At 36.8% G+C, this 17,769-nt stretch overlaps 2 protein-coding genes across 5 annotated transcripts in view; one reads left to right on the top strand and one right to left on the bottom strand.

The window, feature by feature from the left end:
• Positions 1-9,342: 9,342 nt before the first annotated feature.
• LOC107710312 (MARVEL domain-containing protein 1-like) lies at positions 9,343-14,973 on the top strand. Its single transcript, XM_016515056.1, has 9 exons — positions 9,343-9,440; positions 9,537-9,711; positions 11,647-11,814; positions 12,045-12,164; positions 12,433-13,386; positions 13,561-13,733; positions 14,329-14,427; positions 14,648-14,729; positions 14,868-14,973. The coding sequence occupies exons 1-5, from the start codon at positions 9,343-9,345 to the stop codon at positions 12,511-12,513; spliced, it is 642 nt and encodes a 213-aa protein (XP_016370542.1). The 3' UTR covers positions 12,514-13,386; positions 13,561-13,733; positions 14,329-14,427; positions 14,648-14,729; positions 14,868-14,973.
• A 795-nt stretch (positions 14,974-15,768) lies between these two features.
• LOC107710339 (cytoplasmic dynein 1 light intermediate chain 1-like) overlaps positions 15,769-17,769 on the bottom strand; it is an 18,193-nt gene continuing 16,192 nt past the window's right edge. For 3 of the 4 annotated variants that reach the window (XM_016515088.1, XM_016515087.1, XM_016515090.1), the window contains one exon: positions 15,769-17,091. In XM_016515088.1, the coding sequence (XP_016370574.1) occupies positions 16,973-17,091 (119 nt within the window). In that variant the 3' untranslated portion in view covers positions 15,769-16,972. The remainder of the gene's footprint in view (positions 17,092-17,769) is intronic. The other variant, XM_016515089.1, reaches the window with a different exon arrangement.

The raw sequence follows: 17,769 nt of genomic DNA on the forward strand, positions 1-17,769 counted from the left end.
GCGTGAGAGGAACGTCGATAGAGTATTATTGTAGAGTCAAATAGCCTTTAAAACAACACAAACGTGAACTGTAACTCGAATTGTTTTATTTATTAGCAGTGTTTGCGTTAACGGTCGATGCCGTTAAAGCCATTTCAATAAATGGCTCTTTACGCTTCGCGAAAAAAATGACTCTTATTCACCAGTGAGTGATTATGTTGGTCGAAAAGATTCACGAAACGGCCTCGCTCATGAGTTAATGGTTTGAATTATTAGACTCAATCGGTGAGTCGTCCAGGAGACTTTACTGAGTTCACGTCTCCCACAGCGAATCTGATTCAAAATGAACATTTGTCGTGAGAAAAATGTATTCTCCAATTACTATTAATTATCAGTAATAATTATACTAAGTACGCACAAACGAGGCTAATTTAAAAAAATTATATAATTGCTTACTATATAGCACATAATGACTTGGAACTACCTGTGCAAACGGTTTTAATGCATAAAATTGATCAGACAGCACATATTATATTATATTATATACATAATAACTGAACGATTTGGGCATTTACACTTATTAAATTAAATGTGTGTGTGCGTGTGCATATAGAGAGTACCAATTATTATTTTATTTTTTTTATTAAACTTAAATTTTTGATTTTTCTATTTTTAGAGTTTACACTGAAAAATAGCTGTTTTATAAGAGAAGTCGTCTACAGATCATGAGATTTGGAGTTATTTTTGACTTGGTCCAATAACTAACCACCTAGCAACCTCACAGAACACCCCAGCAATTCAAAATACCATCAAAACACATTTTCCTAACAATCATCAATATACAGCTGGGCTGTCATGGGTGATTAGCTGACACAACAATCCTAGCACTGGCTGATTCACCATTCGTTTGCAGTTTAAGTATTTGCTTGCAGTGTATAAAAGGTTGGGAAGCCCCATAAACACACACACAGACACAGAGAGAGAAAGAGAGAGAGACATGCTTATTCAGCCTCTCTGACAAGAGCAAGGGGCCTGTTGCCTGGCAACCAGGGGATTTATGGCAGGAGAGGCACTTAAAGGCACTCTGGTGCTCACGCACATCCGTGCACATGTGTGCAGGTGTCTGTTGGTTGAGCAGAGAGGCTGGGTGGGGACAGACGCACACTTGAAAAAGGGAGATGAAAGCCTGCTTTTTACTCAGATAAAAGAGATGAACTAAGAGATAAACCCAGAGACACTGAGTTTTCTGCTAATGTACAAGCGCTTTAGTTAAGAGAGAGGAGAGAGAAGCTATATTATCTGTGCAAAGAGAGCTTGAGAGATCGTATGAGGCAGTATGATATCGTTAATAAGGATGTCAGCGCTCCAGTACCAACCGACAGGATATAAAAATCACACAAGATCTCTGTAATATCACAGCTGTTTCTCTTAGACAGCAATGAGATTAAATTGAGAGTTGCAAGCAAATGGAGACTTGATTTGAGTAAAAGTCTCAAATGTAGCCTACCTCTGGAGCTCCAAAAGAGATCTCAACAATGTTTCAAACTGTGTTCACTTTTGTCACAAAACCAAAGTCTGAGATCAAAAGTCAGAGATTTTGAATGAAATATTTCTCAACAAATTTTTCAAAGACAAAATTATCTACTTTTTTTTGTATATCTTTTATAGCTTAATATACTGTTATTGTGATGTCAGTTTATTTAATTTGTGTTCATTTTACTATTCTATTTTTAAGGTAATTTTAAAGCAATTTTTAAATACGTTGTGAGACAAACATCGTCTTGATGCATGCAGTATGAAAGTGAATGAATTTGAGCAATAACATTATTCTTTGGGAATCAGGTAAAGCACTACTATTATTATTATTAATCAAGTCAAGTCACCTTAATTTATATAGTGCTTTATACAATACAGATTGTCAAAGCAGCTTTACAGTGTTAAACAGGAAAAATGTGTGCTGATAATACAAGAGGATAATATAGAAAACAGACAGTTTAACAATTAAAGCTGATTCATTGTTGATTCAGTGATGTAATCATCCAGCTCAGTTCAGTTCTCTTCTAATAGTGTCTGTGCAGTCAAGTCAACAATGTTGCCAGAAATTGTGTCCCCAAATAAGCAAGCAAAAGGTGACAGTGGCAAGGAACCAAAACTCCATCGGTGACAGAAATGGAGAAAAAAACCTTGTGAGAAACCAGGTTCAGTTGGGGGGCCAGTTCTCCTCTGGCCAGATGGAACCAGCATGGTGTGGTTTAATTTCAGGCTGCAACGCAGGTCAGATTGAGCAGAGGACTCGTCTGGTTCTCGTGGTCTTGTGCCTGATGGCCAACAAGGTCTTCACAGGAAATCTGTCTCTAGGGTTTGTCTAGTTGACATGGTCTCCACTGACATTCAGGGCTGTAGAGGTCGTCTCTAGGTGCTGATCCACCATCTGGACTGGATACGAACTGGATCCAGGTGATTGCAGTGACCATCTGAACTATTTCCCTGCATTTATCACATGTGAATCCCTCGTCGCTGACAGAGAAGGCTACACTATAAATGTGGCAAGCAGTGCAAGGAACAATAACAGGAGAAGAAGCCATGAATCACCGTAATTGTTGAATGATTCTGACTTTCCACAGTTGTTTGATGAACGTGTGAAAAACAGAGCGAGAGAGAGAAAAGAAACGGTAGGTGCGAATGACAAGAAGAAGTAGAAGAAGAAGAAGCCTAGATAAAAATATATTATATGGGAGAAATAAATTCAGAAAACTCAATTTCAGTTGATATTCTCTCATTCTTTCTCCCAGTGTCTCTTAATCTCTGCCAGCCTTGGGCTGTAATTATCTGTTAAGTAGATCCTTTGTTGCACTGAAATGAAGGAAAGGAAAATGGGGGCAGAAGGGGTCCTCAGAGAAGTGAGACTAGAATATCACCTGTCTTTGGTGCACAGTAGCACAAAGAGGATTTTTCCTAGATAAAGTAAGAACTGGTTTATTGCATCTTAGATTATATATTTCAGATATGAAGTCTTAATCATGCATGCAGATTTGCAAATTCTTTATAATGTAATTGATATTCATATTCATATTCTCAATGCATCTTCACCTCCAGCACCATTTACAGGCCTTGAGCAGTGTGTGTGTGTGTGTGCACTGATTCTCTGAAACATACTGTATATGTGACCTTCACAACCCTCACACTAGGCTGGAGGCAGCAGGGGTGTCAATCATGCTTTGCTAGAAGAGATTCTAAGTCTTAGTGCCAGAGGCAGGTTTATCGCAAACCACACCCCCTCCAACCCATGACAGTGCACAGGGAAATCAGACACGGTGACCTGTGATCTCTTGACCCGACGACCTCCCAGACTCCCCTATCTGCTCTAATAAGCAGCTCTGTTATGTGTGCATGTCTTGGTGAGAGAGCAAAGACAATGTGTGTTTCTCACAGCAGAGATCATTGTGATTGACAATCCCTCAGTCTCCAGTGAGATCTCTATTGCTAATGAAAGCTCAACTTAAAGTCATTTTAGCACATATTCATGTAGTTGTTTGGGTGTTCTGGAAGATTGCTGTTAATATTGCGTAACTTACATTTTAGCCAAAATATTGCCAGTGACTTTTTTTTTTTTTCTCCACCAATGAAAATAATTCTAAATGAAAAATAAATTCTTGAATCTTTCTGAGCAACACCCAGTAGTGATGTTTCATTTCTGAATTAATTTTTGAACAAATCAGTTGATTAAATTTTTTAATGAATCACTTCCAAAGATACTAGTTTCATTCCTCAGTAAATCAGTGTTTTTGAACAAATTGTTTGATTGAATGATTCATTAAATCTCTCATAAAGACACTTGTTTCATTCCTCAATGAATCAGTGTTTTTGAACAAATCGGCTTATTGAATGATTCAGTGACACACTCTTAAATAACTCATAAACAACTTTATTTAAAACATCTATTTTTTAGACTCAGATGAATCAGTTAATTGAGTGATTCAGTGACACCCTCATATATAGTCACTTGTTTCATTCTGGAATTAATCAGTGTTTTTGAACAAATCGGTTGATATGTTGAATGATTCAGTGAGTCATTCATTATTTATTCTTGAATGCATTAGCGTTTTTGAACAAATTGGTTGATTGAAAGATTCAAAGCCTCTTTCATTAAGATACTTATTTTATATTTAAATGAATCAGTATTTTGAATGAATCAGTTCAGTGAATGAATCATTAATTCACTCGTGATATACAAAAGGTCATGTGTCACCACCTACTGCAGAAATAGTCACTGACAAATCCCAGGGCAACTTTACATTTCTCGGCCTGAGACTTCGTCATATGGAGCAGGTACTTTTTAATCAATTAACCATAAAAACATCATCAAATGTTTTTATTTTCCATCTCGATAGATTTTGTTCTTCTGTAAGTTGCTTCTGTATCAGCAGATAAAAAATGCAAAAACCTCGAATTCGATCACCTCATCAAATATAGCCCAGGGCTATGAAGTTCGACAACTCTAAAATCCCAGAGGGTGGGAAGAGTAGACTAATGAATGACCCTTTTGTGGACCAGCTGCATTTATGTATATGTTGTACTTGAGGAGAGAGTCCATCATTTAATTGGGAACAGAAATGCTGCACTTCAGTGTCTGAAAGTGAGGCGATTCATTTGACTGACAGCTCCTGCGAATGAATTGGACGGGAGGCCTGGGCCCAGGGGATTGGAGATTTTTTGATGGTTGGACGCAACCACGCCCCTTTTTGATGACCAGACACTCCCTCCAGCTCCCAGAAGATTTTGCAGGGGGCCCAAGAAAGCCTCCTCTCTGTTTTCTCTCCCAAGGGAAATATGGTTGGTTAGGCTCTCAATTGAGCAAGTTATTTTATGCAAAAAGTCTAGATGCAGCCATTTACAGCGTGAAAGAGATGCAACTAATGCTGAAATGAACTGAGGGGTTTTATAAATGTGTGATTTTTGAAAGCGTACACCCATATGAAAGAAATGTCTTTGATCCCGAGTGAAAACATATGCACCTTAATACGATTTGTGCACTAAGCAAGTCAAAGTAATGTTCATCATGAAGGAATAACATAATTTGTAGTATAGATCTGTGGCTCTTGTTGTTTGTGGCTTGAGAGAGTATTTAGACTGTAATGGGTTTTTGTAAATGAATATGACACTAATACACATAATTCTTGGCTGTGAACAAGGGTCTCTTTGAAGTAAACAGAGTCTGGCCTGTGTCTCAATGAGCATACAGGCCCATGTTGGGACTGAGCAAACACACACCCGCACCCACACACTCACAAACATTGATCTTTCAATACATATTTATGCTTGACCACAAGTGACACCAAATAGGCAGATAATGAGGGCCGCTGGGATCTCTGGTTCCCCCAAGAGACTCTAATCTCTCTCGCTCTCTCTCTCTCTCTGCACACACTAGACAGTGGTAATAAAGTTTGCCTGGACTCAATGTCGCTGACTTCTAGAGGCCATAAAACACACACACACACACACACACACACGCACACTACAGACAGATTTTTAAAAAGACAGGACAGTTTATGAATATGTGTCTCTGAATATCAGTGACCTTCAGTCATTTGAAGTTATTGATTTTCTGGGAGTTTGTTTGTATGTTTGTTTTTAAGTCACATTTAAATAATGTATGACTTTATGTGTCTAAATAATTTTTGGGCCACTGTCAATACATTCATTATGGATTAAACATTATATAATCTTCATTTTCTAAGTAATCCAGGGGGTGATTTATTTATTTACTTATTTATTCATTTTTTTCAACACAAGTCATATTTAAATAATATATGAATTATTCAGATATTTTAGTGACTTAAATGTGTAAATACTTGTTGGGGCACTGTAAATACATCCATTATGGATTTAATATTATATAAACCTTATTTCAGGGGGTGATTTAGTACTTGGACAGTAAAATTGCACATTAAATTATTGAGGAAAGAGAAATGGGAGCAGGGGCAATGCAGGCCTGACTTGAACCTGCATTTCCCACGTGAGCACCATGGTTCAATGTATCAGAAGCATGAGTGTGAACCACTATGCCAACAAGTTATTTTGGATTTATAGATTAATATAGTATATTATAGTATTTTTCCATGTATTGTAAGCTTTGATGGTTTAAAGAGATTTTATCCAAAAGTTTTCCTTCATATTTCATATTCTAGAGGAGCTGGATTTTGCCATGAATTCAGTTGAATCAAACCTCAAGTTGCATCCTACTCCGCATAAAAGACTGCCTTGTACAAGTATAAAACCACTTTGTATGTGCATGAGTTTGTGTAAGTGTCTGTCGTCCTTCCTTGCCTTTTCCTCTGAATTTGTCAAAGTCAATGATAAACAGGAATGACAGCAGCGATACAGTGATATGAGCGATGAAGAGCAACCCCAGTCACACATTCATCCACAAGCACACAATTCCTGCACCAACTACTCCGACACAGATTAAATATGGATTAAGCCTATTTGCATATGAATTGTGTTATCAAATATCTCTTCCAAGGATTAATGAGATGGAGTTTTGGTGCAGTAGTATGAATATATATTTCATTTATTTGCCACCTTGTGAAACAATCACTCACTGCTCACTTCTGAAGAGAACTGTCAATTTTTTCTTCCTTGTTCTTTGTCTCGTCTGCTCAAGACACGTCCATCCTTAATATATACATATGCTTCTTTTTCTTTACTCTTAGATTAAAATGTTTTGAGTTTGAAGCTAATAAAATCATTGAAGCTTGACATATGAAGTTGAATGTTATTATATCGGAAGTAATTGCAGCTGAGGACACATTTTATATTATTAGTGTGTACCCAATTTAACCTTTAGCTGCCTTTATATTTATTTTTTTAAACAAAACAAACTTCTTTGCCATTTAATTTCTTCAGCAATTTTCAAATAATCCTCATATACTTTGAGACCAGAAAAAAGTGTTTCTAGCACTATTGCACCCCTAAATTTGCTGTAGAAGCTTTCAAGGCAGCAATAAGACAGTTGTGCCATATTTGTTCTAGATCTGAATCGTGAGTAAAAGTATGACCTTAATGCAATAATGAGTAACACAACAACAATCAGACCAGCTTTCATTTTTCTTCAGTTTTGAATGCAACAGACCAGTTCTCACTTTTATTAAGGGCCTTCTGTGTGGTGTTTTTGAACACAAAGAGTGTGATTAGACATGTTTCTCCCTTGGATTCTCTTTCTCTGTTTTATATCTCAAGGAAACACTAATTTTCGTACTCTCAGATCCACTCAAAAGACGCTAAATCTTTTTTTCTTTAAATCCTTTTTCTTTGTTGTCTCAGCACAGGTGGGAGAGGGGCGGGAAACACTAATTTTCGTTTTTTCTTTAAATCCTTTTTCTTTGTTGTCTCAGCACAGGTGGGAGAGGGGCCTGTAAGGACATGGCTCTCTGTTTTATGTGGGTAACCTCACACAAACACAGACATACTGCACACAGCACATGAGGTTTTGTTGTTCTAATTCATCCTTTGGTGTTTTAGACGTATAGAGCTCTTCATGCACCTTGGAGTAAAAAATATCAATGCAGTCCTTGCTAATGTCATCCAATGTTCCCACTCGCTTTGTATAAATTGATTTCATCTGTGAAAGGCTTGGTACAGATGCCTCCAAACCAGAAAGATGGCTTCAAAACATTTGCCTTCTAACTTTTTCTCTTTCCTCTGTACTCCTCTTTCTCTGTTTCATTCCCTTTCCGGTGCCTATCTGCCAAAATGCTTTTTTTTCCTATTAAATTAGCATTCAGCAGCAGCTCCATCACACACATCCACTTAAAGGAAAAAACAGATTAAAATTAATAACTTTCTCTGTGCAAATTTGCGGCGGCCATTTATCAATCCAATTTCAGCCAATTAGACTTCTTCTCATTAATCTGCCTTCAAGGCAGCGAAGAAAGCGCAAAGAGGAATATTAAATTTGATACAACAAATATCACATGCACAGAGCGTTTGACTGAGTAATGAATGTGTGTCAGAATAATATGGGTTATGAATCTGAACATTAATGGATTAATCATTTATATGTGACAGTAAAAGAGATTTTTTTTCTGTAAATTATGTCAATCATTAAAACTGCACATACACAGAGAAATAGTGTTTGAACGGAGCTGTTAAGTTTATAAAAGTCCAAACAACACAAACTGATCTAATTTTTGCTGGATTTGCTTTTTTTTTTTTTTAATCCCATTGTTTAAAGACACACTTCTTTAAACAACCTTAAAGAGCAACCTTAAAACAGCACTTAACATTAAAATGTTTCAATTTCATCAACAACATCAAAGGTAGCTCAACAGTATATTATTATTAGTAGTAGTAGTAGTAGTAGTAGTAGTACTGTCTATTATAGTACATTATTTACACTACTGTTTAAAAGTTTAGGCTCAGTAATATTTTTTAAGAAGTCTCCTTATGCTCACTGTCTGCATTTACTGCATTTACTTGATTCTGCATTTACTTGATTGACAAAATTCAGTTAAAACAGAAAAACTGTGAAAAATAACTGTTTTCTAGTAAATATATTTTAAAATGTTGCTTATTCCTGTGATGGCAAGGCTGAATTTTCGGCACAGTCTCCAGTGTTACATGGTCATTCAGAAATCCTTCTAAGATGCTGATGCTGATAACATTTCTTCTTATTATCAATGTTTAAAACAGCTATGCTGCTTAATATTTTTGTGGAAACCATGATACATTTTCCAGAATTATTTGATGAAAAGTAAGTTCAAAAGAACAGAATTTATTTGTAAATAGAACTCTTTTGTAAAATTATACGTCTTTTTTTTTTTTTTACCAATTTACTGCATCCTTGCTGAATAAGTATTCAATTATTTTTAAAAAATCGTACTGACCTCAAACTTTTGAATAGTAGAGTACATTTTATATTTTTATATTACATATATATTGTCTTTAAAAACATATTCTAAAAACTGCACCATCGAATTTTAGACTCTCTAAAATCATCTTTTTTTATGTGTGTCCATTTCTATTGGGTTTTCATTTTGCAGTGAAACTGTGTCTAGAGGTTTTATTTGACTGTGGCTCCATCTAGTGGAGTAATGAGAAACCACCACTCATGTGTCCCAGCATCTGTAGTGATGATGCGCACGAGTCCGTAACCCTCACTGGACACATTTGCACGTGCGGCATACATTCAACACGACTCACTTGTAAAAAAAAAAATTTAAAATTCTAATGCCATCAGCAGCTTTTTTTCTCACTTTCTTTTTAAATAGGTAATTTCATTAAAAATGTTAACACTGTTCTTTTGGAAATCCAGTATCTAACCCGATCAGGTGTATTTCTAGAGGAAGTCAACTGTGGTTGAGGATGGGGGCGGGTCTTTGGGCGGAGTCTTTTCTGCAGCAACTTCAGTATGCAAATAAAAATTTTTTGATAGTTTGCAGTGGAGCTAGGATTTACGAAAAGTGTGGAATTGCCATCCTCTGTAGCTGCAAGTGGGGTTAAATAGTTATAAATAGTTTACATTAAAATAATAGGTTAATGTAATAATAGCTTGATAGGAGTGGAGCAGAAAGATTTTGGGTCGCATTTATGGCGGAGAATCCAAACTCTATACCTGTAATAACCACCGTGAGCAGCCCTTACCTGGAATGCGGGAATTCAAGCACAGGAACTCCGTGGTACGACAAAGAGTCCGTCCTGAACGTGTCCGAATACCTCATCTTTGTCGAAGTTGTGAGTACTTTACAGAACTTTATTAACACTTATATTCGAATAAAATGGGCAGTTGAGGAAGAAAACCAACAAGCTTGTCGTTAAGACTTTTTGTTAGTGGTAAGGGAAACGTTTCTACTGTTCGTCTTTTCTGTTATCTTTCCTTTTGATTTTTCCCCTGGAATTTGCACAAGTAGAATAGCGCTTTGTTAAGAGCCATTACGTGCGCTGGACGGCGTGGTTGCTAGGCAACCGAATGTAGGCTATTCTCCTCTCCAAAACCAAGTTATGCAGCACTGTTTACCTCAAATAGTGACTTAAGGTAAACGCCCATTCGAAGTCGTACGCGTTAAAAGAAATGGTAAACTTTCTTTTAACGCGAATTGTAAAATTGTAAACTTTGCTATTTTGCACGGTGTAAGTTTATTCACCTTTAAAACAATGAATCAGGTTAATTGTCAACAAAGGGTTGCATGTTGATTTGAGTTTATCGCATATTTTTCTAACTTGTTCCCTTTGTCATTGAAAGGCAAATTTTCTGTTTTGCAAGAGACAACTGTAGCAGCTGTAAAAACGCCTGCCTATGCAATCAGGAGGAAGTAGTAATGACTGGAGGGCTTCTGGTCCACACTGCATGCATATTAAGGCTTTGTAATCTTATGTTTTTAAAGATATGGACACCTAATTTGTATGCATAGCCTTCATTATGTGAGCTGCAAAGTCCCCATAACAAACTTAAAAGATCATGAGATTTGTGTACAAGATCATTAATGAAGAGCCTATAGGCTATAGCCTACAACTCATATTAATTTCTGTATAGCTGCAAGAGCCCATTTTCCCCCTTTTTTGCTGATTCTAACATGAACCTGGCAGTGAAACTCGTTTTTGGAGCGTGTGATTGTGGTCGGTGTGAATGTTCCTCTTTCTGTTTCAATGCAGGGAAGATAAGGCCAATGTGTAGCAGAAGAAGTGAGATTGTGATAGAGATATGTATTTAAATGGAAAATGGCTGGTTTAATCCTATGACCCAATAACCTCATTTTGAACTATTCAATTCAATGCCATTCAAATTTATTTGTATAGCGCTTTTCACAATACTCATTGTTTCAAAGCAGCTTTACAGTTTCTATGAGGCTGGATCCACGCGGGAGCTGGTGTAATCTCTAGATACCTCGAGATGGGCATCCCGGGATAGAAACAGAAAGGCAGACAGAAAAGAATTAGCATAGCTGCTGTTCATAATGTTTCAAGCAAAAAATATGTTTGTGACTTTTATCTGATCTAACTGGGAACAAGGGTGAGATTGAGATTCAGTAGAACTAGTAGAGGACTCTGCTTTTATAGTTCCAATTCAATGCAGGTTTGCCACAGCCCATCAAAATCTCAAATACACCTTTTTTCCAGATATGTAAAAGATACTACAAATTGGCATTTTAATGGCGTTACTTTTATTATGGAATAAGTTTATTTACTTATTTTTTGTGTGTTTCTTTTAATCTAAAATTCTATATTGTCTATAAATAGGCAATAATATTTTATAGGCTATAAATTAGAATTAAAGGCAAAAAAAGCATTAAAATAAGCTACTTTAAACCAAGATGTTTAACAATAAATAAAATCGAGATATGTCTTATTTTAATTTAATCCCCTCAACTGTTTTTTTTTTTTCTTCGAGGAAAAGGGTTCTTACTGTCTAGAAAATTCTGGAATTATAATTTTAAAAGTGGGAAACGTCATCTAAATTAATAAAATCTTATTGCTCCATGGTCATTTTTATTATGAATTTACATTTTTGTCATTGTCAATGTCTAAAATATTTTTCGGTAGAAATTTTGAGTTAAAAAAAAAAAAAAAGGGGGTGAGGGGTTAAAAAGAACCACTGTCCTACAGCATTTCTGTTTAGGTTTTCCAGATGATTAAACATTTGAAAGCAACAGGAATTCTTTTATTCTTCAGATTTTGGGCCTGCTGGTATGGGCACTGATTGCAAGCACAGAGTATTTCCGATTTTCCCCATTTGGATGGGTGATGTTTGTGACTGTCTTCTATTGGCTTCTCACCCTCTTCCTTCTCATCATCAAACTGGCCAGAGGACAAATCCGACACATTCCCTGGACTACAGTGGTAGGTGCACTTCTATACAGTTCTATAGTTGATTCTTGTCTCTACAAAGCTGTAGAAAAAGGATGCCACGATAGTATGTGCAAATAGTTCTGCATTTTGATTTAGAAAAACAAGTCTAAACTTACCCAAATTATCTTAGTGACCTTCAAAGCAACGTGGCTAAATGGTTTTTAAGGAACATGTTTTGCTAATTGTCTTAAATAATTGTAGCTCTGTCCCTGCCATCCCAGGTTCTCATTTTTAACTGCACTGCTGCTTTATTGTACACATCCGCTGCTGTTGTTGAGGCAACGTTGGTGAATCGGGGGGTCAAAGGTCATCATGATTTCAACTGTTGGGCAGCATCGACGGTAATAATCAGTTTGAAGTACATAATTGTGTGCAAGGCTGTAAACAACATAACTTTGAGGGGAATTCATATTTGTGGTCAAGTGATGAGTTTTGAGTAGTTTTAAATTCTTAAACTGATCTCCCCTAATTGATCCCCCCTGCCCAGAATATGTGGTTACATGCTTGATTGTGTGCAATGTCATTTCCAAGTGAAATCCTTCTTTTTTTTTTTTCATTTACATTGCATCAAATTTTTAACGCTTGCCTTTTTCTCTCTCTCTTTCCTAGTTTTTTGCATTCCTAGTATCTCTGACTTACGCTGGTAGTGCGTTCTTCAGTTACAAATCCTGGCACAGAGGAGATGAATAAAATGTTCTGGATTGTAGTTTTTAATCAAATGTTAAAATTATGACTCGTCGTTACATTGTTCAGGTATGGATTAAACTTGAAAAAATATTTAATACTGATGATTGTCTTTCATATAAAAAATTAAGAAATTTACCTTTTGCTTTGTAGGCCTATGTATTTGCAACCATTCCACACATACAGATTTGACTAATGCACAAAGGATATTTTGATATCTTTCTCATATTTAATATGGACATGCATAACTTACATTATTTAAATTTTATTGAATGGATGCTAATAAATTATGCCGAAAATGCATGATGTTTGGACTTACCAGACTTATTATGAAAACCTTGTTGTGTTTCAAAAAGCATAAGTGCAACTCTGTGTCAAATTAAAGCTGTCATTATATTTGTCCTTTGAAAGCAGATCTCATTTATTTCTTATTTTTGTAAATGTCAAACTCATATGGCTGCACACAATAGGTAAACTGCATAATTAAATTAGAAGAGGAAGTTTACAGAAGTGCATCCATGCACCCCATCACTGACACTAAATCAAAGGTGTGCTTGTGTTTAATACAGGAATGTGATCAGAATCAGATACATGATGAATTAATCTGTTATGTTCCAACGAATTGTGATTCATGCTCTCAGGTTTTAAGGCACAGTATGACTTATGAATCATGATGTGAAATTGAGCAACGCGAGTGATGTCGTGTCAGATGCAGTTTCCTGACCACATCATACTCGACGAGCGCGCTTCGTTGAGCGCGGTTGTGTGGCGTCGCGTCGTTGCAGTGTATTGTTAGACATCATCCACTAAACGATGATGGGGATTTTATTTCTGGACTACTTACTATCCAAACAAGGAATTCTGAAGGTCGCTCAGCTCGTAAGTATTTCAAATCGACACCACATGACAGTATCGGACCACTGAACACGCCTTTCAGCGTTTCATTTTTGTCAATTATAATACCAGTAAGTTATAATATGCTATTAATTGTCATTGTGAATCTTAACAGTTACTATAATACTAGCAGAAACAGCATTTTGTTTGTGTGTGCAGGTGATTCTCCTGGTAGCGTTCGCTTGTGTTCGTTCCACGTGGTACATCAGCTTCTACACTTACGGTTTCTTGGAAGGGGTCACGCTCGGTTACTCCATCACGGTTGCCTTTTTCTATTCCTGACTGTATTTGGGATTCCGAAAAGGGCATTATTTGTGAACTGGACGATAGCCGTGAGTATTGTGTTCGTCCATCACGGTTGCCTTTTTCTATTCCTGACTATTTGGGATTCCGAAAAGGGCATTATTTGTGAACTGGACGATAGCCGTGAGTATTGTGTTCCACATATCTGTTTCAGATCACTGTTCTTAGTAAAGCTCACAAGTAAATGATCAGTATGTGAATAGTTGACGCGTATCGTTCGTGGACTTTTTGATAGATCAAATCCAGATTAAAGCTCGTGCGATTTTTAGACACTTTCCAACTAACAAGCACAGTCGTCAAGCAGTTTTTTTTTTGGAACAAGGTAGTTGACCAGCTAGAAACTAGTCTGTCCAAAACTAGTTAGCAGCTTAAATGTATTTTCCAACCAGGGGAATCAAGATTTTAGGTCAACAATTGTTTAGTGTAATAATTGTCATAAAAATTGTTTAAAATTATTTATATGGAGTATAGCATGTCAAACTACAGGACATGTCAATTTCCCATATTTTTCCCCACGTTACATTTTTCATGTTAGCTGCTACCCACATTATAAGCATGAATTTGTATAACTGTATATGATTATGGAAATTATTATGAAGAATATTGTTCTGTTTGTTCTTCAAGGAGTTTGTGTTCGATACATTGGGATTCATCTTCATCTCCACCGGTTCCATTGTAGCTGCTGTGAAGTCTTATGAAACCCCCATTCTGGTTGCCGCCTCAGTAAGGGCTTCATCACAGTTAATGTTCAGCAGGTTTCATTTAGCCTGCTGAGTTTTATTACAGTCAATCAAGCTTGTAAAAAAAGGCTTCCAGTAAAATGTAAATAAAACAAAAACGTATGTCAAAGACTGGTTTTGTGGTGGTGTTCTCATTTTGCAGCATTTCATTTCAACAACTACTTGTAATAATATTGTAAGCTTTTCTGGTGTTTGTTTTTCAGGTGTGTGGTCTTCTGGTCTCATATCTCTCACTTGTTAGTGTGATACTTTCGTTTGTTGCCGCTCGCCGCACACAGCCTGCGGGTAAGTTATGAGCTGTGTGTGTTTTCAGTGTGTATTTCAACATATTTAGATAAACTGAACATAGCTGGATCTGCAAAACGTTTTCAGGTGCTTCTGGATCCTGAACTGTTTATCTGAAATAATGCATTTCTATTCCAGGTCCACCAGTATAAAAACACTGTCTTGATGTTTATAGTGCTTCTTCTGAAATATCTAACTGCCCTCAACACATAACAGCTTGGATCGGGAATTGATAAAGGATATGGTTGTTTTAGTAAAAGATACATTAAAAAAATTAAAGATAAATAAAACAAAAGATTTTGTGACATAATTTTTTGCACGCATGGTTTATTGCAGAGAGATGGTTTTAATATTATAATTATAATATAATATTTAATATTATAAAAATGTATGATAATAACCTGCCAATAATTTACTGGTGTAAAATGTAAGAAATGGTTTTAATTTTCTTCAAATTAATGTTTTAATAGTCTCAACATGGTTTTGTTAATAATTTGTTATTTTTTATTAAATTTATTAAAAAAAATATTTTCCATAGCACTTTTGTAATTTTAGTTGGTTTGGTGGCCAAACTTGTTTTTTTTTTTTATCTAATGCTTTACGAAAGAAAAATTAATGTAGAGAAATAAAAAACAAACATACAATTTGTAAAATGTTGAACTCTGTGTAAACTGTTCCAAAGAAGATTGGTTTTTGCTGAGATCAGACTTCCTGTGTCGTAACGGTCTCCACCCACACAAAAGAACGTCAGAGCCAGCAGCCATTCCCAATAAATACAACTTTAATAGAATGATTACAGACCTGATCCAGAGAAACATCACTACATCTTGTGAAATTACGGGACCATATTAGGGTGTTTCCTTCCCCCTCCCTCTCGTAAGAAGTTCGGTTGATGACTGTACATGCAGGTGAGGGTGATCTGAGATCTCACCTGCCCTGCCACCTCTGCCTCTCCCCCCTCCCTTCCCATCGCGGTACTAATTTCTAGCCGTTAAAGTCTCTAAACAGACAAATCTCCTGCTGAATTTACTCATTTTGCTCAAACTCCCACACACACACACACACACAGAAATGAAAAGACAGTAATACTGATCTTGTTTGCATGATCTTGTCTGTGCATCCATTAATAAACAGTGCCATAACTGGCTGTAGTTGAGAGATGAGAACACACATACACAGAAACATCCAATTTTTAAGCTCTTATGAGCATAGAAAACAAACAAACAAATATTTTTACACCGGACATAGTTGTCAGTCCCATCAATAGTCTTGATCAGCAGTTAAACATACGACTTCATAAACCATGTCTAAGCTAAAAACTCTCGCTCTCCAGTTAAATGTACTATTCTGCTACAGTCAGCATTGTAAGAGATAATTTTTTAGTGTCATTGCCTACTATCGTGTAATAGTGCAGTATTCAGATACTTTTAATTGTACACAACAGGTCACATCAATCTGACTTGGTGACTCTGTTGACCGTTTAACAGCAGCAAAAAAGGGGTTATGAATATTATAAAGCATTGAAATCATGTCAGTATATTTGTTCTGGTCCTGTGATCGATACACTTAAGAATAGGCTGGGTATTAAGAGTGCCAAAGATAACCATTTAATAAACACCAACACAAGGTGACCACATCCAATGAATCGTTTGACCGAATCTCTCTCTGACTGAAATGTGATGCTTCTCTTTATTTTTAATTCATTTTTTGTTCAGATGAGGCTTAGTAAGATGTTTAGATAAGTAAAAATGTGCAATTGTTTATCAGAAGCCGAGAGACTTTTACTTTAGTCGAACAGGATCCTTCATATAAGATAATTCACTACCGAAAGCCATCTTGCATATAGATACACTTAAGGTCACAAACCTCTTTTACCTTCTAATTCGGACTTCTCTCTACATCCCCATTTCCTCTCTAAGCTTCTCTTTTAGTGTCCAACGCTGATCTAGTGTCCTTCATTTATATGACAACCCTGTCTCTATGGTTTTTTTACCGACCCGTCCGCTGTACATGTGTACGTGTGTGGAGACAGACATGACAATCGCAATTTGCCCAACATGCAGCTTCAAGTCACTGGCGGTACAAGGAATAAATAGGAATAAATCCCCTTTCTGAACAAGATCAAGAGGAAAAGTGAGGGAGAGGAAGGGAGGAGAGGTGGCAGAAGGGAGGCAGGTTCAGGGAGGCGGAGAGAGCAGTGTAAAGGGGGAGGAGCTGGTTGGTGAATAATCCCCGCCTCTCATTCAGGATTCATCGTTTTCAGCAGGGGGCGTGGTAGCGTTAGGGGCTGAAGAGTCCAAGTCGGATTTGTTGGCGATCCAGTCCAGCTCAGCCTGGACATCTGTCAACCCCAACTTGGAACCTGAAAGTGAACAAGATAAGATTAAATCAAATTAGGATCAAAATTCAGATCACGTTATTTAAAAGAAGTATTAACCAAAGCTTTAAAAGAATATTTTAGATTCAATACAAGTTAAAGGGTTAGTTCACCCAAAAATGAAAACTAGCTTGTGTTTTACTCACCCTCGAGGCATCCTAGGTGTATATGACTTTCTTCTTTCAGACGAATCCAGTCGGAGTTATATTAAAAATTGTCCTGGCTATTCCAAGCTCTATCATTGCAGTCAGTGGGTGTTGCAGTTGAACAGTTCATAAGTCGTCAAATAAAGCACGCGCATCCATAATAAAACGTCCCTCACACGTCTCCGGGTGGTGAATAAAGGCCTCCTGTAGCGAATCCATGTGTTTTTGTAAGAAAAATATCCATATTTCAAACGTAATAAACACTTTTCTCTCACTTCCGCCATGTGTCATACACGGAAGCCGTTACGGCGGATGTCGTAGCACGTCGGCATTGCGTGATTAGTGACGAATGCGGAGAGAGAACAAAACAAAACGCTGGTCACTAATTAGAAGTACAAACCGAGGATTTGCAAAGAAAAATGTCGGAGGATTTCGATATAAACCAAGAGGAGACTGGTTTTCCTTTGCTAAAGTAAGGAAACTTTACTTACTTTGCTCCTATAAACAAACTCGCAAG

The sequence above is a fragment of the Sinocyclocheilus rhinocerous genome, unplaced genomic scaffold (assembly GCF_001515625.1).
Source record: "Sinocyclocheilus rhinocerous isolate Xijiao unplaced genomic scaffold, SAMN03320098_v1.1 scaffold897, whole genome shotgun sequence".
In the NCBI taxonomy this organism is placed as follows: domain Eukaryota; kingdom Metazoa; phylum Chordata; class Actinopteri; order Cypriniformes; family Cyprinidae; genus Sinocyclocheilus; species Sinocyclocheilus rhinocerous.

Excerpts from the sequence above, each read along its gene's own strand:
- LOC107710312 (XM_016515056.1), top strand. The coding sequence starts at position 9,343 with ATGGGGGCGGGTCTTTGGGCGGAGTCTTTTCTGCAGCAACTTCAGTAT. Across the intron at positions 11,815-12,044 it reads ACATTCCCTGGACTACAGTG|GTTCTCATTTTTAACTGCAC; the intron begins GTAGGTGCACTT and ends CTGCCATCCCAG. Across the intron at positions 12,165-12,432 it reads ACTGTTGGGCAGCATCGACG|TTTTTTGCATTCCTAGTATC; the intron begins GTAATAATCAGT and ends TCTCTTTCCTAG.